Here is a 24,999-nt window from a genome sequence, read left to right as displayed (position 1 = left end):
TGTGAGCAAAGATGGGGTTAAGCCATATGTAGTCTTCCAAATTAAGGCCCTTTAGGCTGTATTGAGAGTAGCAAATTGAATGTTTTTGCAAATAATATTTTAGTGAATGGAGCCTGATGCATGTGCCTTGCTAAGATAAGGCAAACACGTAGTCTGCAGCAAGTACTGTGGATTAAATAATATGTATACCATTTAGTTTTCCAGTGTCCTTAGATTAGGAATTGTGAATAATATCTTCCCCCTCCCCCCATCACCCTCACACAATGTACACACACCTCTTGTCTGAACTATGGGAAGACCAATTCAGAGCAATTTTTTTGAAAATGTATGATGCAGTGTAATGTGAAACAGCAGCATGGGCAGCTGGGGAGGTTAGAGATAAGGCAAGCTTACCAGCTCTTGCACTCCATATCTGAGATTGCAATCTCCCACACTCTCCCCTTCCGATTGCAAACTTAGGTGCTTTCTTTTTCATTTTTTTGTTGGAGCTATCCAGTATCCTTTGTGCAAGCGAAAAGAGTCTGTATTTTCATTATGATACAAACAGAAGCTACATTTTTGTTGCTTGCATATATTAATGTACAGTTGGATAAAGCAGAGATCCACATATGCATACTCAATTATATGTCTGGAGTGCTGCTTTTTAGCCTCCCACTATAAGTGTGCATGTTACCACTGTTATCAAGAGACATGACTAGGTCACTCTAATGATAACAGAAATAAATCAATGACTTGAACACGGATCAAAGCAAGTACAGGCCACTACCTGCAGCACATGTAGAGGATGCAGCTTTCTGATTTTAACGATGTTCATCTTTTTGGCATGAAATGGAATCTCAGGTAGATGGCTGACTCACAACTGAAAATCTCAAACAAAGCTTTTGCCCAATGTTGATAGCTCTGGTAATACCTTATGATGTCACATAACTTTAAACCAAACCTTTAATCAGCACTATTAGCCCTTACCATTCCACAGAAGAATTATCTGGTCTGGGTGTAATTAGATTCCAGGAACCACTGACAAGATAATATGTCCAATAGCAGCCCTTTCTGAATTCGCACATTTTTGCTCATAAATGATTAATCTGGTAGCATCAAAGATTTGTCCACATCAATCTTTAATTTTTGGCATTCAGTTTACTGAAAAACTGGCCATTGGCCCTGGTTTTCAGCCTATCAAAGATAAATCACAAGAGCAAACCTGTGTGGATTTGGAAGTTAACCCCATTTAAGATTAATCAGAAGGAGTAACAGTAAAAGTAAAATAAGAATAGTACAACTAGGAGAGACAGACTTGTAAGAGAGATGAGGGGAAAGGGAAGACAGGGTTTATTTTTGTAGTCTAGGATCAATATAAAGAGCTAATCCTGATATTTGAGTAGTTTTATTACTGTAGTACTAGTGTTTGTTTCACTGTCACTGGGCATGAGCTGAGTATTTTTAAAGCATGACTGGCTGAGGGAACCTGCAATTTCTCTAGACCTGCTGGCAGTCTGAGGGTTAAGTGAAGATTTGTCCGTTCTTCTTGTATCAAACGAATTATTTTGTTGGAATCATTATTGTGCAGTAATGGGATTTGCTTCTGAATTGTAACCATGGTTACTGGTGGCTGTGGAGAGAATCCTAACCCGGAACCGGAACGGTGCTTGGTTACGGAGGTCGAAGCACGGATGCGGCCTAGTTGCTCGATGCTGGTGGTGTGAAGCTTCACGTCTTCCCGGGGGAAGTATGGAAGGCGACGGCGGCTGGGGGCTCGGGGAGGCGATGGAAGAAAGCCTGAGAAGAGACCTGCTGGCCGCCGACCTCAAGTGCAGCCTCTTTATATCCGCCCTGCAGAGCTACCGGCGGGACTCGGTGCTCAGGCCCTTCCCGTCCGTTTACTTCAGCGGGGAAAACAAGGACTTCGATGAATTAGTGAGTGTTTGGGGCTCAGGCCCCGGGACCAAAGTGATGGGTTGGCGATCTGTCAATTCAGCGGTGTGATCATGTCCGGGGGGGGGGGGATCTGAGTTAGGAGGAGATACTTGAGCCTTTCAGTCTGGAAAGAAAGCGACTGAGAGGTGATCTTTTAAAGGTGTCCAAGATAGTTACGGCAGTGGGAAAGATAAATCTGGAATATTGCTTTAAATTGGATTTTGAGAAGATACAGGTTCAAATAAGGGGGAAAAAAGGCAGGAGTGATCAACAGATGGAATGGAATTCCAGATAGTTTAATTGTAAGGAATCTTACAACACCAGGTTATAGTCCAACAGTTTTATTTGAAAATCACGAAGGAGAAAGCCTCCGAAAGCTTGTGATTTTCAAATAAAACTGTTGGACTATAACCTGGTGTTGTAAGATTCCTTACATTTGCACACCCCAGTCCATCACCGGCATCTCCACATCCAGATAGTTTAGTGGAGGCAAAACCCTGCTGCCATTTAAGAAACAGGATTGGAGAATCAGGTTGTGGCACAGACTTGATTTATTCCACTAGACTTATCATTGGCATGTTTGGGTGATGGACATTCAAACATCTCAGCATAAGGATTTTAAAAAAAATCCACTCTTGTTTTCACTGACTTCATGTCTCCAGGTGCACATTGAAATGTTTGGAAACCAGTATTTGTTTTTTAAAAATGAGTAGCTGCAGAAACTGAATCTCCACCTTGCAGAACCGTGCAAGGACCAGTTGGAGAATTTGTAGGCTGGCTACAACTTGAGAAATTGAGAATAAATGAATAAGCCATGTGATAGTTTTATCTAATTTCAGGACAAGTAGTAATTTGACATCTTGCTAAGTTTTGAGTTTTAACATTTTCAGTGCTGTATTTTATTGCTTCATGTTTGGTTTGAAGTAATTTTTTAATGAAAAAAGCCACATTGCAAATAGATTCCTCAGTATCAATTACAGCAGGGTTGGTGAGAAATGACTGCTGTAATAGTCAAAGAACCTGATAACTTGTTTCTTAGGAACTGTATGAAAGTGTGCCATAGAAGAGGATCTTCAGAGGTAAATTATACAGGGAGATGTTACGTGCGGAGGGTAAATATAAGGCATGATTTAAAGTGAAACGTTGGATTCAGGATAAACATAAACCCTTTATACAAGAAGACACTTCTCTCGGAGGGTAACATTAAGGCTTATTATACAAGGAGATGTTACTCTCTGGTTAAATATTAGGCATGTTATAGTTACACATTGCATTCATTAAGTATAAGGAAAATTATGCAGGGAGGTGTTGCTCTTGTAGGGTAAATATAAACCATTTTATACAGGGAGACACTTCATTTGGAGGGTAAACTTAAGGCATGTTTTACAAAGATGTTTCACTTGGGGGAAGGGAAGAGAGTTAAATAAAGTGCTTTGTGTAGGGTGATATATAAGGTGGATTGTAGGACTGTGAATATGACATGGTGTATTTAGATTTCCAAAAAGTATTTGATAAAGTTTCTTGTGAAAGGCTAGTGAAGCTGAAAGCAGTGGGAATCCCAACGTAAAATCTTGGAATTGGCCGCAGGACAGATGGTAGCGAGAACTTGGGGCAACAATGTTGGAGAGAAGTACTGATTGGAATGCCACAGAGTTCATTGCTGTTCCTAATTTACAAGAAAGACTGATACAGGATCCCAAAGCAAAGTGATCAAGTACACAGATGTTAATAAACAAGGGCAGCTATTGAGATAGATAAAGCAGAAAGGAATCCGTAAAAAGAGATAGATAAAACCTGTAGTTGGGTAAATCACTGGCAGATGAAGTTCAATACAGATAAGTGCAAGGTACCACAAATTGGCAGAATAAAATGGATGTCACAAGAATGTTATAGATGGTGTAGAAATACGTAAAGATGAAGCAGTAAGTAAACTAGATGTAATAGATTTGGCACTTAACATATCAAATTGCTATAGACCATAGGGTGAATAAAATGCTTAATTATACTGCTAGATCAGTTGAACATGAGTTAGAAGATGGTCATGCTAAAACTGTACCGTGCCCCAGTCAGTCCGCACCTTGAGTACTGTATTCAATTATGGCCACCGTAAGGGGAGCATTCGAACTATGGAGACAGTGTAGAGAGGGGCCACGGGGCCAATCCCTAGTGTCAAAGGATTCGGTTATAAAGAAAGATTGAAAAGCTGGGTCTCTTTTGCCTTGAAAGGTGACAACTGAGCAGGGACCTTGTAGGAGTGAAAAGATATTAATTGGCATTTAATCTGGAGCACTAATTCAAGGTATGTCACGATACCGGGACAAAAGGGCATACCATAAACTGGTGAAAGGGAAAGTTAGGACAAATGTCAGGAAGAACTTCACACAAAGAATGATCAACACTGGGAATGGCCTTCAAAGTAGGTTAGAGGAGGTGAAAAATTTAAACTCAATCAAGAGTCAGTTAGATAACGTGATGGGGAGAATGTAGTTTTTTTTTATTTTGGATAGAGGAGTTTAATTGGGCCATGTGAGCTTCCTCCTGTGTATCTATCTTGTGTTCTACAGCGCATGGTATTAGTGATACCATTCATTTTAAAATTATCATCCTTGTGTTCAAATCCCTCCATGATCTCTGCACTCCTCCAATTCTGGCCTCTTGTGCATCCCAGATTTTCATTGATCCACCTATGTCGGCCGTGCTTCAGTTGCCTAGCCCCTAAGTTCTGGAATTCTCTCCCTAAATATCTCTACCTCTCCTCCTTTTAAGACCCTCCTTAAAACCTACTTCTTTGACCAAGCTTTTGGTCACCTGTCCTAATATTTCTCTATGTGGTTCGGTGTCAAATTTTGTCTGATAACATTCCTATGAAGTGCATCGGGATGTTTTTACTATGTCAAAGGCGCTATATAAATGCAAATTGTTGTAGGTGTTACTGAGCTTCGATAGTAGATGGCGATGTGCCAGCAGATAATGTTATACATTACATGATAGTATGGAATAGCAGATGCTGATAATTTATATCACAGGGTCTCAGTGAAGTAGAATTAATATTGTACACTATGTGATCTAGGTAGTGATGTGCAGATGACAATGAGGTTGTACAGCTGATGATATTGTTATTATGTAGTATTCAAGTATGTTGGGTAAGGTGTACAGTAGGTATGGTAGTGATTTCTCTGCTATTAAATAGTTAATCTCTAAGCTCGTAGTTGTGTAGAATATTAAAGGAACTGTGCAGCATACTATGTGGTATGTTTTTATACTGACAGATTTTGTCTCCTTACAGCTTGCTGATGCCCAGAATCTGCCAAATTTAAAACAGCTGCTACACTCTGGAACAATCCCACACAAAAGAACCTTAGAACTTCTAAGCTGGGTCTGTTTGTCAAAAAATCTAACCATCAAAAGTTTGGGAAAAGAGGGGGTAAGAACTCCTTGTTTTTGATTGCTTTATTCAAAACTTTCAACTAGCTGTTAGACAGTTTTGCATGTATGTGAAATTAAAAAACAAATATATTGCAATTTCCTACAGTAAAGAATGTCTATAATTGGCACTCAGTTATAATGGCAGCTGTTTGCCTCAGATACTTTGCTGCAGTGATGGGTACCTGGGTATCCTGGACAACAAAGGAAATTTTATTGCACCAGGAATCACAGAATAATCTTGCAAGCGTGTAATGTCTTTTTCTCAAATGTCTACAGGGCATAACCTGCATGTCACTAAAATATGTCTGTAGAACTACTGAGTCACAAGAGCTTATAGGAACAGGAGTAGGCCATTCAGCCCCAGGAGCCTTTTCCTCCATTCAGTTAGATCATGGCTGATCTGTATCTTAGCTCCATCTATCCGCCTTGGTTCCGTAACCCTTGCCTAACAAAAATCTATAAAATTTTCAATTGACCGAGCTTCAACAGCTTTTTGAGGGAGAGAGTTCCAGATTTCCACTACCCTTTGTGTAAAGAAGTGCTTTTTGACATCACCCTATACACATTTCAGTTACAGTGCACAGTGATGTGCACAGTATGCTGTTTAGAGAGGCACATGATGGAGTTACAATTGCAGAAGTATTGGTGAATCCTGGCGTATGGGTGTAGCCATCCTGTTTGTTTGAATGGAACTGTGACTTGCTGCAGAATTCCTTTTAGATTTAGTTTTGATTTTGTAGAATAGCACTGGGGTATTTCACTCATCCCTTGTACGTGTTTTAATTCTCTGTTGATTTTTAACTAGAAATTGAGATCCTGCTGCTGGCATTTTGACATGTCAAAAGAATTTTCATTAATGTACTGGATCGATAATCTTATTGATGGCTGCATTTGTTGATACCCCTGTGTTTGCTCTATTTATTCAACTGAATAAAAGAATTAGAATTAGAATTGGCATAGAACTAGTGAGGGATCTTGTGGATTTGGGTCATTTGCTATGTAAATTTTGGGGGCCAGTCAGATGGAAGAAAACCCTTGTTAGTCTGTACATTACCTGTTTTGACTGGAACATGGCCCACACATGTTTTGTCCACATGGTTTTTGTGGAAGGGGGTTGTACTTTGCTGTATTGGCAGGAAATGCATCTTCTCAGAGGAGCATCTGTACTCCAGAGTGGTAAGTTAGTGATTGAAGCTGATGATTTCCCACGTGGTAAGTTTGCAGGTTTTACACTTTGTCAGGGAGGTGCAGAGTGCAGACCAGGAAGGGGAGAAATAAAATGTTACTTATCTCACCCCGATACCCCCCCAGTATTCATGATATTTTTGCAACAGTAATTTTTACAGGAGATCTTATTTGTGTTCTAGTATGAAGAAATCCAGGAACTCATTGGGTTCACAACATCCTCTGCTGCTACCCCGGACTTCCTGTTTGAGATAGTTTATTGCGATCAGATGAATGCCAAGTTTGAGGAAACCAAAGGAGACCGAGATCTCATCTATGCATTTCACGGGAGCCGGCTTGAGAATTTTTATTCTATAATTCATAGTGGTTTACAGTGTCATCTAAACAAGGTCAGAAATTCACATTTCTTTTTCATGCGTGGAATAACATGGTTTCAAACATTACTTATTTAAAGGAGCATTCCATCATTATAGGCTCTGTGAGATCTTAAACATCACTGATTTGGAACATTAAATCTCCTTTTATAACAAAAAATAATTAGGATGGGTTCAAGCAGCAGCTTTAGCGTTGCTAATTGATGCTCCTACTTGACTACTCCTCGACACCATCCCCATTCTCCTCTACCTCACCCCCGAAGTACTCCTGGGCTTTGCAACCCACTCAGCGAGTACTCCCATCTGTTGCTACAGCCCAGCTGCCCCAAAGCCCTATTAATCCCAGGAAGACCCCAACACTCACCTCCCACATTTCTCCCTGGCCCAGCGCCCCACCCACCACCCCTCCAAGGTCCTTCCTGGCTTGACCTCAGTCTCACTTTCTCTCTTACTCGTTCCCATATTGCACCATCTCTCTGACATCCTCTCCACCTGGTATATTCAACCATTAATCTTCTTGCTTACCCTAGGCCTTAAAATTGGTAAGAAATAAATACTGATTACATCAGTAAAGGAACATAGAATTACATAGAAATTACAACACGGAAACAGGTCGTTTGGTCCAACCAGTCCATGTTGGTGTTTACCCTCCACATGAGCAGCAGTCCTAATCCCATGTGCCTTCACCCTTTTGACACTAATTACTTAAAAAAAAATTTGCAAAAGGACAGAAAGGTGCTATTTTAGCTTTGTTCACTTGTGCTGAAGGTTTGTGTATGTTCAAATATTGTTCTTCTCTTCATAGACTTCTCTCTTTGGGGAAGGAACATACCTTACCAGTGACCTGAGTTTGGCTCTTCTCTACAGTCCCCATGGTAACGGCTGGCATCAGAGCATTCTGGGACCTGTGCTTAGCTGTGTTGCAGTTTGTGAGATAATTGACCATCCAGATGTTAAATGCCAAGTTAAAGGGAAAGGTATCATTTATTTCTAATCTTAGGATAAATAGTTTGTCAACAAGAAGAAGCCGTGACTGTTGTACCTGTACAGGAAATTCCTGCTTTTGTATCTGTGCTTGCTTTCATCAAGCTATCAATAATTGAGTATAGAAGATTAAGGGGTAATCTAGTTGAGGTGTTTAAGATGATTAAAGGGTAGATAAGAGAGAAACTATTTCCTCTGGTGGGAGAGTCCAGAACAAGGGGGCATAACCTTAAAATTAGAGCTAAGTCGTTCAGGGGTGATGTCAGGAAGCTCTTCACACAAAGGGGAGTGGAAATCTGGAACTCTCTCCCTCAAAAAGCTTTTGAGGCTAGGTCAATTGAAAAATTCAAAACTGTTAGGTAAGGGTATTAAGGGATATGGAACAAAGGCGGGTAAATGGAGTTGAGGCACAGATCAGCCATGATCTAATTGAATGGCGGAACAGGCTTGAGGGGCTGAATGGCCTACTCCTGTTGCTATGTTGATTGTCTCCTGACACGTAGATGTTGAGGCAAACCAAATTTTCCCTTGAAAGGGATTCCCTGAATATATAAATTTTAAAAGCCAACCCTATACATAGTCTTAAGCCTGTATACTGCTCTAAACCACTCCCGAGGCTGCACCTATAGAATTAATATCAGCCCCAAGTTTTAGTGACACTGAGAGACTTGAAGCTCCTGGGCTCAGTGATGCATGATACATTTACACTTTAAAAACCTATTGATTTTCTCATTTCTTAAGTAAATTATCTGTTTTTGTACATTCTCCAATGCTTGTAAGTGAATGTTGCTAGCTTAATTCCAGACCCTGGTGGCATAGACCGACGAAGAGCGAGGGTGAAAAACAGCGAAGGTGGGGATGTTCCACAAAAATATTTTGTGGTCACAAACAACCAGCTCCTAAGAGTTAAATATCTGCTTATTTATTCTGAGAAACTCCACCGAAGAAGGTAAATTCAACTTCTGATAGATTTTTGTAAATTTTCCAGAGTATTTATACAGTCCTCTGACTAATCATTGTGCTCATTCTAGAGCTAGTTTTTAAATTTGGTGTTAAATACATTGAATTAAACAGGCTTTTCTGTTTTGTACAGATCAAATTGAATGGCAGTGGGCAAATGGCTAATCTGGGGTTTGGGGATGGGCTCTTTTAGGCTTCACTCCTGTCTGACAAACTTTGTGGAGACATTTTGGTTGATCCTAACCAACTCTTATGTACAGTTTAAAAATATCAGTATCTGCAGGAGCTTTGTGAAAGGATTGAGTGTCAAAACACTGATTGCTTCTGTCATGTGAGCACTGACTGGGGGTATATTTTCACTAATGTTTGCACTTAATACCAACGCTAACATTAGCAAGCGGTGCAAAATATACCACACCGTGTAGAGTGCCCATTTCAATTGATTAAAAACATAGCTATTTTGATGTGTTTGTTAATTTTATCGTCCTCAATAACATAGAACACTTGTCTAAACAGGGGCATTTGCTTACTTTGAGAAGTTCAGTCAGCCATTTATCATTGATTTGATTTACTAATATTTTTATAGAATATTTATGCCAAAGTAAGGCATAGATGGGCTTAGCTTGAGTGTTCACACCAGGGCTGCGTTTGTTTCATAAGGGCTCAGCTAACTGGATATTGGTGAGGGAGGTTAGGAAGCAATAGCGTTGTGTGTTTTACAAATCTCAGGAACACCAAAGGTGTGCTGGATCATTGGTGGGAGTTTCGTTAATGTTGTAAGGAAGATGGGGGAGGGGAAAAGTGGAGGCTGAGTGTGGCAATGGACAGTAGGTGGTACTGTACAGTAGGTGGTGCGAATGATATTTTAACTACCTTTGGCACACTAACACAGTCCATCATGGGAAGAGTGTTTCTCGGCATTTGTGAAGGTAATGACTTTCAGGCGCCTGAAGATTGAGAACCTGCTCTATCATTCTGTTAGTTATTTTTTTTGTTCCCCAATTCCTATCCTTTCTCTATATCCATTAATAGCCTTATTTTCCAAGTAAGTGCCTATCTCTGTTTTAAACACTTCAATTGATTCTGTATCTATGGCTTTCTGAGGCAATGCATTTCACATTTTCACAACCTCTTGTCTGTTTCTGGATTTGCTTTTAATTCACTTGTTGTCAAATTTTAAGGTTCTTTCTTGAAAATGAGAACTTGTCGTTGTTCTTTAGAAAGGGTCAATGGTTAGAAACACACTGTCTTTGTAATGTGTAACTATTTCCTATCCTGCCTTTAGTGAGCTGCATTATAATTGTTTTCTGTTTAATGTTACAGACCCACAAAGCAGCCATCCTGGATCTCCCAGCATCGTTTTGTAGTCATGATGATGATGTATTTGTTGCTCCTGATAGTCATTGGTGCCTGTAACTCGCCAGCTTTCCAGTATTACTGGAATCGATTTCTTGAATCAAAGCGATGAGTTTGTTGCTGCAGTGTTGTTTACCTGACCAAAACTTTGACATGCACTACAATACTTACCTGATGCCTTAGATACCACTGTTACAGAAAGGCACCAGTCTGGACCAATAATAATTTAATTTACAAAAACTATAGACAAAACTGTGCCAAGAATGTTTTGCTGATTTTGGGGTTCCTATACTGTTCTACTCCAGCTGTTTTATGTTTGTATTTAGTTCTGAATAGAGTGTGTGCTTTTGTGTTGCTCAAGGGTGATGACTGACTAGAGAATGGAACTGTTTTGGATCCAATTTTGCATCAGGCAGCAGTGTTCACCCCTGTGCTAATCATGGTGCAGGCATAGAATCATGTGCCTTTTGCATTATCCCCACCAATTAGCCAGAGCTTAACATGGAAGAGAAATCTCCAATGCAGCCTCTTGACTCGGGTTTCCAGTGCATGGGGCAGCTGAAACCACTGCATTGAGAGTTTATACATTACTGTCAATTTTTAAATTCTGACCTTGGCAGCCATCGGAGTGCAGAAATCACTGTGCCCTGAAATGAACCAAAAGTAGGCTAAGGGTATTAGAAGAACTTTAATAGTTCCTAGTACTGTGATGCAAATCCTATTCGCAGATGATTCTCCAAGTGTGTTGAGATGCCTATTTAAATGTTCTTTACAATAAGTGTAAAATATGATGAATATTTGGCATCAAAACATCAGCAATTTCCACTTTAACAGACTCACTGTTTATTCTCCCTGCATTCCTTTCCAAAAATTCCATGATGAGATCCTTAGGCAGTGAACAAGGGCTATGAACAAAAAGTATGTACAGTGAATAATTTTATACTGTATTATTATGCATTTTTATATGCTTGGACTGAAATGTTATGTGGAGTTTGATGTTAGCAAGCTGTAGAACAGCAACTTGCCCAGTAATATCTCAAAGCATAAGCTGCAGCCTGCATAAAATGCAGAAAAGGCTTTCTTGCTTTTAATGTAAGTATTAACCCAAGGGTTTAATAAAACAGATATAGAGGGCAGTTTTCAGGTTATAAGGTAAATTTATTATTCCTTGGATTACTGAAGTGACTTCAGCCGAGCAATACCTGCAACTTTTATGACTTCAATATTATAACCCACTCTTGTAACCCAAATTGTATACTTGTGGGAAATATTTATATAATATATATATTATCCGTAGAGACACCTCAGTGATGGGATTTGCTTTGTGAGATATTTAGGCCAGGAAATAATACCATGAGTCATGAGTATTCCTAGCCTGTAAATTTCTAAAACTTTTAGATTTTAGATTTTGTCCTATTTGACCACACTAACGTTATTCTAATAGAACTGAGTACTCCCAAAAAGTAATAGCAGATTGTGCTATTCATTCAGTGCCCACTTGGAGTTTTAATCTGCTTGTTTTATTGTGGTTCCAGTTTACCTCGGAATAGATCACTTTCTATTTCGTAATATTTGGTTACCAGCTGGATATTCCTTGAAACTGATGTAATTTCAATGTTGTGACTTTGGTAGATCAAATTTTGTGTCTAATTTGTTTAAAGGGAAATTGTTACTTAAATTTCTTTACCATTTTTACTTCAATCAAAACCAGTTCACATTGGTAAGGGGGAGCTCATTTTGGTTTTAGGATGCTTGATAGTATATCTTTAAAGATTCTAAGTATTTGAAACAATAGTCAGTCGTTATTTAAAAAAACATATTTGTGTTGGCTCTGTGTATTGTGAGTTGCGATGGAAGGCTATACTCTTACTTACCTTTCTGCACTAATTAAAAATGGGACCATATCCAGTAGCCCTTAAACTTACTTTCACATACCTTTTCTATTAGTGTAAGAATATAAAGAAGTATAGAATGGGGAAAGTGCAGTAATTGATTTAATCTCATGAGGGCAGTGAAGAGAAGAATTTTCCTGTTTCCTAGCCCCAGTTGGAGGATTACAATAATATAGATTACTCGAGCCTGACCAGTATTCCCGTGGTCCCAACAGGAGTGGAGCAATAGTGCTGCATTGAATATTTGATCATGAATGCCCACGTTTCAATTTTGTGCTTCACCAGATATCCCCTGTATTTTTCTATTGAGGGTATGTCACTTTCCATTTTTCCCCGCTTTCTCCCATTCTGATTTCCCAAACTATGTGCCTTGGGTGAGGTGCTCCCCACATTTACCAATACTGTTCTTCAGGCGGCTGCTGCGGAATTGCATTAGAATAGCTCAGTGACAACTTCCTGTCTGATTTGGGGAGATGCTTGGTCTTTGTTCAGTGCTTACTCGCTGCAGTCTGTGTGCTACAGGTCACTTGATGGGAATCCATCCCCTAGATCTACTACTCTATGGAATGAGTGTCCTCAAGTTGTGTGATCACAGTTTTAAGTTAAATAACCTGTTTATATTACAATTAGCATTTTGAAGAACTGGATCATGCCTCCTCAATCTTTTCTCCTGTGGGAATAAGTCTCATCATGTTGGTCTTTCTCATAATTTTATGCTTTAATAAAATGCTAAAATATTTTTGCCATGGTGAGAGGATGGAGAAGAAATGACCAATAAAGACTGTTGTTACTTATATTTGTTTATAGTGAATTTACATTCTTTCACTACCTTTGGAAAGTGCGTAGTGGCTGGAATTTCCACCTGTGTGGTCCTGCATTGTGTTCAGGCAGTAACATGTAATGATCCATATGTATTTTCAACCTCCAGATTTGGAGCTACCTCCTACAATTTTAACTTCTAGCTATGCAATTACACAGCACATTTGAACATAATTTAAAAGGTTTGAATTCCAACCATTCTTTAGCATCATGGGGCCCATCTTATTTTCAAGATTCCGTTTCTCTTTCAGTGTACGTCAACTTGGATAATATGCATAATGATTTAACTGCACATGCTAATGATTGTAGTGCTGTTTTACCATGACACCAATGTTATAAGCGTGGATAGTGCAGCAGAACTACATCCTGCCTAGTCACATTCCCATAATAATTGCAGTAATTAAATACTGCACACCTGTGTGTGTTTCATCAAGATTATGTCTCAGTACAATATTTTTTAAATATGCCATTTCCTTTCATAGTGGCCTGCAGGAAATTTATTGCAATATGACTTATCTGTTCACTATCCGACACAGACCAGTTGGGCCGAATGGCCTGTTTCTGTGCTGTAAATTTTATGTAATTCTATCTCCATATAGCTCACCAGTCTCCTGTGGGGTATATATCTGTTCATCACCTATACAGCTTCTCAACGTTCTAAAGCTATGTTTACATTTACACATGAACAAACTCTACTTAATTCATAAATGGCTGAACTGTTGAGAGGATTTATCGTGAGCACTAATTGTCCATGACCTAAAATCAGAAGTTAAGTTACACTACAAGATACACTATTCATTACAACATGCAACCTTGATGTGGAGATGCCGGTGATGGACTGGGGTTGACAATTGTAAACAATTTTATAACACCAAGTTATAGTCCAGCAATTTTATTTGAAATTCACAAGCTTTCGGAGGCTTCCTCCTTCCTCAGGTGAAGGAGGAAGCCTCCGAAAGCTTGTGAATTTCAAATAAAATTGCTGGACTATAACTTGTTGTAAAATTGTTTACAACATGCAACCTGTCAGAGACACATCATCTACTTGGGAATGTTCTAGTGTATTTTGCACAAGAAATGGTTTGTTACATGGAGATAACACTAATCTTATTGTACATGTTAGAAAATATTGATTTTAACTTGGTGTGCCTTAGGTTTAATTCATATTTGCCTGTGATTGCCTGATATCCTTAGTCGCCCTGGTGTGTGTTGAGTGATTTCAATATCACTTAAACTGGGGAGTCACTGGTACTGTCATTTTTGCAGTCTCTATTAGTCATGATTACTGCATTTGTAATGGTCTCTAGCTGTCACTACTGTTGCTAGCTGTCACTACTAATTATTGCTTGCTTGTCAATATGACTGGCACTGCCACTTATCTGTCAGTTGTTCTGTTACTGTCACTGTCTCTGTACTTTATCTGAAAAGTGAGCAACAGTTTGCCTGGCTTTCAATACGATGTGGCTGATACTTGGGTGCACATCCTTGTTCCTGTGTCTCATACACCTGACTATCAAGCTATCCATACTCTATCTCATTTTTATTTCATGTTCTATTTGTAACCTGGTGTTCCTTCTCTTTGTTCTTCACCCTTCTTTCTCCCCCCTCCCACCAAATAATTCATATGAAATTGGTGCCTAGCTCTATGGATAGAAAATTAGCCTGAATTTAATATAAACAACAAGAATACACAATGCTAAATATGATCAGCTGAAATTGGGAGATGAAAGCTGAACTGTCCCATATATATAATATATATATTTATCCATCACCTATACAACTTACCAACATTCTAGGACTATGTTTGCACTTACACATGAACAATCTCTACTTAACTCACTAAATGGCTGAACTGTTGAGAGGATTGAACACGAGCACTAATTGTCTATTATCTAAAATCAGAAATTAAGTTGAACTACGAGATCCATTCAGAAAGACCCTACAGTCGTCCTATCACAGAATTCAACTGTTCCTTAAATGATTCCAGGGTTTTTGCCTCCACTATTCTACCTGAAAATTAATTCCGTGTGTTGATCACTCTATAAGAAGAAAATGTTGCAAACTCCACGATTTATCACAAAGTCCTTATTTTATTTGTTAAATGGTAAAAAAAGAACAACTTGCGTTTATGTAGTGCCTTTCACGACCTCAAGATGTCCTAAAGCACTTCACATCCAAGAAAGTACCAGCTGCTTGATTATTTTCTGCAGTTTATAATCTTAGTTTTCTTGCTGAATGAGTTACAAGAATGTAGTTTCAATTTTTTTCTATGGAAAAAATGTGGACTTCAGTAATGAGATCATTTTGCAAAAATAATTAGTTTTTGCAGTTGTGCATCTTTTTATACAATAGTAAACATTCAATAGATAGACCAGGCTGAATCATGGGACTAATGCAGTTCCACAAAGGCCTGTTTTGGACACTCTGGTTCATAATATTGATAAATAACACAGAGAAGGGCACGGTTACACAGCTTGTGCTTTTTAGACATATTTTCTTCTGTAAGTGACTTGATGACAGCTTCCATAAGTAGACTGCACATCCTATGAATCGAAATCTATGTTTTTGATCTCTGGTTCACCAAATTAGTCTAGCCTAGATCTAACAATTAATCCTGCTCATGGTAAATTGCTTACTGGAGAATACATAGGATGCCTGCTGAATCTGTCATTCAGCCAATCTCACTTTGTAGAAGTTAATTTGTGGTTACGTTTATTTACAATTTAAAAAATAATTCTCAAACGGGGAAAATACGAAACGGCACAATATTAGTACGAGAGAACTGTAGTACGAGAGAACTGGAATCCATCCATAAGGGTTTCGTATACCCCTCACTAAATGCTGCCTTCAAGATTTCTTCCAGTTAGTTGGAATCCACCAGCTTCTTTAGACAAATCAGATACACCTCTTATTCTTGGATAAACAATAGGTGTTTTTAAAGGATGTTTTTATTATAGGCAAGCACGGCAGTCATTCTGACCCAGTCATGCAACAAACAACAAGCTGAGTGACCAGTTAATCTGGTTTTTTTTCTGGTCTTCACTGAGGGCGCATTGTTGGCCAGGACATCAAGAGAACTCCGTGCTCTTTTTTTGAATAGTGATATGGCATCTTTAATGTTCATCCGAGCAGGCAAACAGGATCTATATTTAATGTCTCTGAATGATGGCACCTCTGACAGTGCAGCACTTCCTCAGTAGTGCCCTCAAGTGTTAGCCTAGATTATGAGGACAAGTTCTGGTATGGGCCCCAAGCCAAAAGTGTTGCCAGCTGAGCCAAGCTGACACACTAAGGAATGTTAGAGACATTTAATGTGCCAAAATGTAAAATAATACATATTAATACAGTAAATGTGGAACATACAATGGTCAGGCCGAATGGCTTTCTTCAGTATTGAAATTTCTATGATCGCATTTTCATTTTGTTTTAACTGTAAAATTACATTCATTTTGTTCAAGGAAGGCACATTTCAGCAAAAATTGAAGGTCAGAGCAGAGTTGGCAGCTGGAGACTGGCTATTGGACCTGCCTGCTGACTTTCAGAGGTGGTGCATAACTGTTGGCCATTGTAAATGTAGATTAATATACCTGGGATAAGGGGCGGAATGAGAAGGTCATATTTGGGATGAGTGACATTTGCAAGGACCCATTGATACTTCAAGATGCTTTTAATTGGCTGAGTGGAACATACGCCACTAGAAATTCTTTGTAAGATTGCTCCTACATGAAAGTGTGAAACTGATGTCCTGTGTGAAAATATTTTACATTTTTATTTAATGTTATTAAATATGTTTAGCCAATTCTTTAAAATACTAAAAGATAGATAACCAGCTTGGTCACCCAACGGAACCCAAGGATATGCAGAAGGCTTGTTACATGGATAAGAGTTCTTTTATGGATATAAACAGAAAGATTTGTGTTTCTTTTTCATTGCACCAGTCACAGCATTTGTGCAGACAATAAGAACTAATGTAGAACAGTGCACACTAATTGAGATACAGACTGCAGTGCAGGTTAAAATGGCACAGAAGCATACACTGGTGACAGCCATAGTGCAATATGCCTGTATTTTGCCTCTGAGAGACCTTGATAGGATAATTTTATACTAAAATGTGTCAGCATCATATGCCTGTGGGTAATTTTCAATAATAGAGGCCTGAGGTCTTCTATAGCAAGGTATTATTAGCCTTTATTAAAACTGTATAAAAAGATAACACAGTATGCAAAAAAGCAATCTGGGCAAAGCATTGCTACAAGATTGCGAGGTGATCAATCCCTCGACTCTTGCTGCACTATCTGAGCAGTCCCGTCTGGTCACGCTCCGAGAATGTTCTAAAATACTCCCTGCTAGTTCTGTCCTTTATACACATAGGAAAGGAACTTGTGTAGCAAGACCCTCCTTGATCTCATGATATTATTAGTTAACCTGATGTTGCAGGACCTTGAGATCTTGTGAATCCTATTGTTGTCTTTACTGCTGCTTAGCTAGCCTTTGGCTGGTTTTACTTTGCAACCTGTCTCGATAACAGGAGGCAGGCAGCTGGTGGTCGAGAAACCTTGAAGCCCAGATAAGAGTAATCGCAACTGGTAGCAAACTAAAAGACAGGCTTGGAGACAAAGGGATTTCAATATTTTTCCACCATGCCCTAATGGAGTGGGCAGGAATAACTAATTATGTCAACTTGTCGATTAGATGGTGTATTCAGTATTCAATCCAATTTTCTATCTGATAAACTATCTTATTACTGAACTCCCGAAGCAATTTGTGGTTTAAAATATACAGACACTTAATGTGATCGGAGTCATGGAAATAGTATTGTTAAGTCAAGTTCAATTTTGGAGATGTCAGATTTCAATGAATTACTTTTATTACAAAAGAATGGATTACTTTCTGAGAAATATTTGGTGGTTATGAATTTCCTTTATGGTTGCTGGGAGAAAATACAAGGTGATGTATCACATAGGACTGTGTTAAGTTTTCTTTGTCACTGATGAATCAGAGCTTCACCATCAGGCAGTATTTGGGATTTTTGTCTTCAGGATTGGTAAATATTTTCTTGACATATAACTCTAATTATTTCACTTTTCTTCAGATTTCATACAGTGACAGTAGATTGTTAGGAAAAGAAATCAGTTATAAATTTAAATGGATGTGATGATTTTTTAACAAATATTCACAAGAATTTGCTCAAAGGTTAACAAGTGGGAATAATTTGCTGGCCTGAGTAGTAGAAGCAAAACCATTGGGGATATTCAACATGAGTGTGGATACTGTAATTGGAGAATTAGGATACTGGAGGCATTCGATGGGCTGAATGACCTTTCATATCCTTGGCCTTCCTTTGTTCTTACGTCAGCAAAGTTTAATTTGACAGCCATTTGTCGTATGTCCTGACACAACTGACAGCCATTTGTAGCGCAAAAAGGTTTCAGATGTAGTGGATAAATAAACAGGTTAGAAACAAACTAAAACTGAGGCGGGCATATGGGTCCTATAGGTATATAAAAAAAGGGAGAATATGGGAAAATAAGGAAAGAGGTTCAGAGAGGGATAAGGAAAGCAAAGGATTTGAGGAGATAATCTCAAAAATATTAAGAACAGTAAAGTATTCCACAAATATATCAGTAAAAAGAGAATTGTTAAATCTGAGGTGGGAGACCTGGGAGGAGAGGACAGTGAGTTAGTAGAGGATAAATAGAAATTGGCGGAGATATTTAACCAGTACTTCACATCAGTGTTTAAAAAAGAGAAAGAGGGATAAGTTAGAAGTTAGTTAAGTTAAAGGAAGACAAATTACCAGGACCTGATGGGGTACGTCCAAGGATCCTGAGGGAAATGAGAGGGAGGAAATAATAGAGAGCCAAGAAATTATATTTCAGTGAAACAAAAGCAAAATACTGCAGATGCTGGAAATCTGAAATAAGAGGAAATGCTGGAAAACACTCAGCAGGTCAGGCAGCATCTGTGGAGAGAGAAACAGAGTTATCGTATTGGACCGAAGATCTTTCATCAGAACAGAGCCCTCTCCTCTCAGGGCTCCCACCTCACATTTAACAATTCTCTTTTGTTCTTCAGTTGTTATGAAAAGTCATCGACCTGAAACGTTAACTCTGTTTCTCTCCACAAATGCTGCCTGAACCGCTGAGTGTTGTCTAGCATTTCCTGTTTTTATTTGTAATAATATTTCCGTGTTCTATTGAGAATGGATGTGTGCCAGAGGACAAAATATCAATTTTTAAAAAAGGAGACCGAGCTAACCCGGCTAATTATAAACTAGTTAATTAACATCTGTGGTAGAGAAAAAAATTGGAATCTTTAATTAAAAATGAAATGACTAAATATATAGATAAAGGGAAAATAATTAGAACCAGCCAACATAGCTTTCAGAAATGAAGATCATGCTTGACAAACCTGATAAAGTTCTTTGCGGAGGTGACGGATATGAATGGGGGAAATGCAGTGGATGTGGTCGAGATAGACTTTCAGAAAGCCTTTGACAAGGTACAACACAGGAGACTATTGGAGAAGATTAAGGGGTATGGAATTAGATGAAGGCTGGAAAACGGATTAAAAGTTAGTTTGAAGGGGGGAAAGAGAGGTTAAAAGTCCAGGGCAGTTTCTCAGTGCTTTTAAGTGGCAGAAGTGTCCCATGGCCTTCTGTTCTGGGGTCGCTTCTGTTTTCTCTGTTCATCAATGATTTGGATGTAGAGCTAGAGGGAGTGGTGTCCAAATTTGCAGATGATACTCAAATAGCAGGCGTAGCAATTCATCCTGAGGACCAAAGGAAGCTATAAGGTGATATTGATAAGATGGCAGAATGAGCAAAAAAGTGGATGATGATATTCAATGTCAGTAAGTAAGAGGTGGTAACATTTTGGTTTAAAAAATCAAAACTAAAATTTATAGTTTGAATTGGAGTAGTTTGGATAATGTGGAAAAGCAGACGGATTTGGGGCTTCAGGTTCACAAGACATTAAAAGCCGATGCTTGAGCGGCAAAGGTCTTAAAACCCAGTATTCTATTAGCTTTTTTAAGAAAATATAAAAGTTGAGATGTAGTGGTAAATCTATATAAAACCATATTAAGAGCACAAATTGGAGTCCTGTGTGCAGTTTTGGGCTCCACACTATAGAATGGATGTGGAGGCAATATAGAGGGTACAGTGCTGATTCACTTGAAAAACTGAAATTGTTTTTGTTAGAACAGAACAGAGTGTGGGGTGTTTAAAATTATAAAGAGATTGGACAAAGTGAATAGAAACAGACGGTTTCCAGTGGTTGAGGGTCTAGAACAAAGAGACATAACGTAATGGAAATAAAAATAACAAAAAGCTATACTATCCTACTTCAGTGGATAGTCTTATCTAAACAGTATAACTCCTCTGCATTTTGATCTACAGCCCAGGACAGATTTTCCTCTTCCTGCAGTCTCTTGTCTTTTTAACCTTGCAGCATTTTGCTAACTGCCTCTGGCTCTAGCAACTCTCTGTGTTTCTTTTTAAAAACCTGACTAGTGTCAGCTTATGGTCAAAACTGACTTAGCCCCTCTCCCCCAAGACCCCCGCTGAGTTCAAATGAATAGGACTGTTGCAGCAGCAATAAGTATGAACAGTCACTGGAAAGTCAAACGATCTATCATTGTCTTCAGAATGTTGGTTCAGATGTCCCATCCAATGTTGCCTCTAATTTTTTTCGGCCATGCGCGTAATGAATTTGGGTTTGTGTACCAATATAAAGGCTGTGTGCGCCACCATAAAAAAAAATCACAATTTTGAATACAACATCTTATTAGAAAACATTATTCAGGGTATATAACAAACAGAACAAATGTACATAATGGATAATTGTGAGGCGAGCTGTCAAGGATTTTTAATTAAACAAAACTGGTTATAGAAATTTCAGAAGTAAACACTGCCACCAGAGGAATGGGGACATCCTGATTGAGACCCAGAGTCTGTAGATGACAGGCCAGATGATAGAGAAGAGGGTGACTGTCTCTGGTTCAGATGTTTTTCTCTTCTGTCTCTCCCACTCTTCCAGCGTTTATATATTTTGTCCAGGTTTACTTCTCTACCACTTGACAGATGAGATTTGATCCGCATAAGCATATCGAGGTGATTTTCTTTCAAACCGTTTTGTGATTTCGTTTTTATATTATTCATAAGGCTGAAGCCACGCTCACAATCAGCACTTGAAGCTTGAAACTTTGCACATATATTCACTAGTAAATATATGTGAAACCACATTGTATCGTTCTGCATTTTGTAGACTGAAAGTTACCATGTTCTGAAATGTTTTCAATGACTTTGTTTCAATCTTCTCTGCAATTAAGTACTTGTAGTCATTGTATTGGCTCACAATGAGCTCCATCTCATCCATGATGTTTTGCCCGGAAGACCTGACTTGACCAAGGATCAGGGTTTGTCTGTATTTGTCAACCAGCTTTTCAATATTCTCAGTGCCAAATTCATAGCTGATTTGTTGTGGCGCAAGTGAAGCAAAATTGAAAGTGGACCGTTCATTGAGTTCATTTTCCAGATAATCACATAGTAGGAATACGAATGTCAGAATGGAATCTCCCATGAATGATTCATCTCTTGTGCATGATGCAATTAGATTTTTCACTGTGTTGCACCAGAAGACTGTCTTTCCCAGAAACTGTCCTCTGATCCTGCGGATCTTGGCCCTCGTTAACTGGACAGCTTTGAGTGTTGTTAAACAGCTCTTCTGAAAGCATTTTCACAATTCTGCAAGCTCACACAGAATATCATGCAATGCTGCTATGGTGATACAGTGAGTAGAGTCAAAGAGCTTCTTCAGACAATACTTGGCAACTGGATCATTGTTCTCTGTTTTTTCATGCTCAAAGTATTGAGGAAGAGCATCGTAATTGCGCATCAGAGCACTAGCAGCAAAATGTCTCGCTAGCCATCTCACTTCATATAGAGGTCGAAAGGACACAGCTTCACATTCTGTGACATTTGCAATTTCCTCAATTTCCTCATTTGCAATTTCCTTTTGAACTGAAGATCTGCAGAAGGCTGTATAAATGGTTTTCAGCAATGTCTCTATTTCCTTTATCATTGGCACTTAGTTCCAGGCATCAACTATTCCCAAATCTTCTCGATGGGCCATCCAGTGTTGCTCTACTAAATGTGGAATGGACTGCTTGAGCCGTGTGGCAACGCCATTGTTTTTTCCCAGCATGACAGAAGCACCATCTGAAGTGAACATCACCATTTTTATCATGTCCAGCTGATTCAGAGTGTAGAAGTCTTTGATTGCTGTTGTAATGGGAGGGACAGAAGAGAAAAACATCTGAACCAGAGACAGTCACCCTCTTCTCTATCATCTGGCCTGTCATCTACAGACTCTGGGTCTCAATCAGGATGTCCCCATTCCTCTGGTGGCAGTGTTTACTTCTGAAATTTCTATAACCAGTTTTGTTTAATTAAAAATCCTTGACAGCTCGCCTCACAATTATCCATTATGTACATTTGTTCTGTTTGTTATATACCCTGAATAATGTTTTCTAGAAATAAAGGGAATTAGGGGTTACGGGGAGCGGGCAGGAAATTGGACATGAATTTAGATTTGAGGTTAGGATCAGATCAGCCATGATCTTATTAAATGGTGGAGCAGGCTCAAAGGGCCGATTGGCCTACTCCTGCTCCTATTTCTTATGTTCTTTTGTAATAGCCGGTGCATTGCAAGAAGTTAACTTAACAGTCCACCAAACACTGTCTTGCGCACTGCAGAAGCCGCTACCCTGAACTTAAAATAAATATCCATGCTCTCATCAATAATAAGTGTACAAAATAAAGATTGGCGAATCTCTGACATAATTTCAGTCTGGACGACACTGTTGATTGATTCCAAAAATTCAAAGGCATAGCTTTTGCTACGCCAGCTCGCTGGTACTTGGAGATATTTAGCCATATGGTCGTGTATATGTTGCACAGAGTGCATGGAGTTGTTCATTTGTACTCCAAGCAGTACATTGTCTATGAGAATCTTTATTTCTGGCTTCGATCGCTGTCTTGCCATCAGGTCCATTCTATTCTCTCTGTCAGCAGCAGTTTCTATTAACATATTCCACAAGCCAAACCCCAGTGGGAAAGAATTTCTGTTTATAAAAACAACCACAGCAGATTGATGTGATTTGCTTGATAAATGCCTCTTCATATAGCCTAACTTCCATCTGTCTTCCCATTTCTTGCCAGTGGAGGAATCACCTGATATTTTTGCTCCAGCATAAATTTTGCAGATCAAGCCCACATCTGCATTATATTGGAATATCTCCCTCAGTTGTACACGGATCTAGCTTCTTGATTCATGAGATTCCGCCTCTACAATTTAATCTAGCCGCTGTTCTTTGAATGTGTGACAGGATTTCTTCTTAGCGCTGGCTCCATTGTTGGCTGATGCTATTGCCTTCCGCTTAAACATGGGTATGATGGTGTGGTGTTGCAGTGACTCACGAGCTTTTTGTTGAATCAGCTTAATGACTCTAATTCAAACAGAAATAAATTGTGTGCAATCAGCATTTTAAAATTGAGTCAGAAATGCAGAACAGCTGTCAAATCAGTCAGTGTGAATTTGGGGATAGAGAACAGTTTAATTAAAGCTCCCCCACCTCCCCCCGCATTGAATCCTTAGCAGGGTTTAAGAAATTATTGCATTACAATTGTACGTCTTGCAGGTCTCATTAGTTTTGGCTGCCTCTATGTAAGACAGGGAGTAGTTTGGTCAGGCCCCAACCCAACTCAGCACCGCCACATCTTAATATACACCGTTGCTGTGGTCAGAGGTTATGGAGATATTGCCAGTAGCAGCTTAAGCAAAAACATTTTTAAAAAGATAACAAAAGTTGATCGGAAAAAAACAAAGTCTGTGTTGTTCAGATTTCTTTGAAATTTTGATTTTTAATACAAGTCCTGATGGTAAAAATCCCTCCATAAGAGATTTTTGTATGCAAAGAGCAACTTAATCTAGAACTCCAATGTTATTGGTCAGCCTGCGACTGGTTTGCCTACAATACAACAGTGACTACCTCTTAAAAGTACTTCGTTGATGGGGAAGTGCTTTGGGATGTCTATGAAAGGTACTATATAAATGCAAGTTCTTTCTTTCTTGACCCATGAGGTTATAGCCCTGATGTGGTATATTGATGTAAGGAATCTTACAACACCAGGTTATGGTCCAACAATTTTATTTAAGATTACAAGCTTTCAGAGATTATCTCCTTCGTCAGGTGACTGATAGGGATAATCTCCGAAAGCTTGTGATTTTAAATAAAATCGCTCACCTGACGAAGGAGATAATCTCCGAAAGCTTGTGATTTTAAATAAAATTGTTGGACTATAACCTGGTGTTGTAAGATTCCTTACATTTGTCCACCCAAGTCCATCACCGGCATCTCCACATCGTGGTATATTGATATAATTGTATAATACATAAAATAGAGATCACCATGCCCTGGAATTGCTGTGTATGGTCTGGTTGGTAAAATAGGCTATCCATTTACAGTACTTAAATACATAATCAGAATCAGTCCTAAGTCATGTCTCATGATTAATTTGATAAGGACTGATAGGGTAGTGCTGGATACCCAATGCCACCACGACAAAGATAGCACTACAATGCCTCCCTTTAGAAAAGGGCACCACTGAAACAATAGATGGTCCAACCAAACTAGGAAATCTGCATAATGAAATAAATCTAAATCATATCAGTGTCTCAGACTATGTTGAATTGTATGAACTATTTAGAAATAGTGACGCAAGAGCAGTACACAACCCAGTCGGTCTCATTAGGCAACTTGATTATAGACCCCTATTACCTTGCTCCTGTTTGGACTATAAGAAATATGAATCATGTCCTTGTGATTCTAAATTAACAGCTGCCTGATTAAAGTGCTTTTTCATTAGGTCTTTGAAAACACAAGCATGTGATTAAAGTGTACTTTTGTCACACCAAAGCAAATTGCTTTCAGTATGACCGTGGCATTGGACCCTCCTTGTGGTGTCCATCGCTGTCTCCTAATGACTTTGATTTCAAAGGAACTTTTGTGCCTTATGCTGTACAAGA

At 38.9% G+C, this 24,999-nt stretch overlaps 1 protein-coding gene across 1 annotated transcript; it reads left to right on the top strand.

Moving 5' to 3' along the window:
* Nucleotides 1-1,529: 1,529 nt before the first annotated feature.
* On the top strand, nt 1,530-12,885 carry parp16 (poly (ADP-ribose) polymerase family, member 16). Its single transcript, XM_067971412.1, has 6 exons — nt 1,530-1,914; nt 5,201-5,338; nt 6,708-6,914; nt 7,705-7,876; nt 8,688-8,832; nt 10,167-12,885. Exons 1-6 carry the CDS (start codon nt 1,729-1,731, stop codon nt 10,309-10,311), a joined length of 993 nt encoding a protein of 330 aa, XP_067827513.1. The 5' UTR covers nt 1,530-1,728; the 3' UTR covers nt 10,312-12,885.
* The last annotated feature ends 12,114 nt before the right edge of the window (nt 12,886-24,999 follow it).

Source organism: Heptranchias perlo, chromosome 34 (genome assembly GCF_035084215.1).
Source record: "Heptranchias perlo isolate sHepPer1 chromosome 34, sHepPer1.hap1, whole genome shotgun sequence".
Classification (NCBI taxonomy): domain Eukaryota; kingdom Metazoa; phylum Chordata; class Chondrichthyes; order Hexanchiformes; family Hexanchidae; genus Heptranchias; species Heptranchias perlo.
This window is presented reverse-complemented; position numbering and strand designations above follow the sequence as displayed.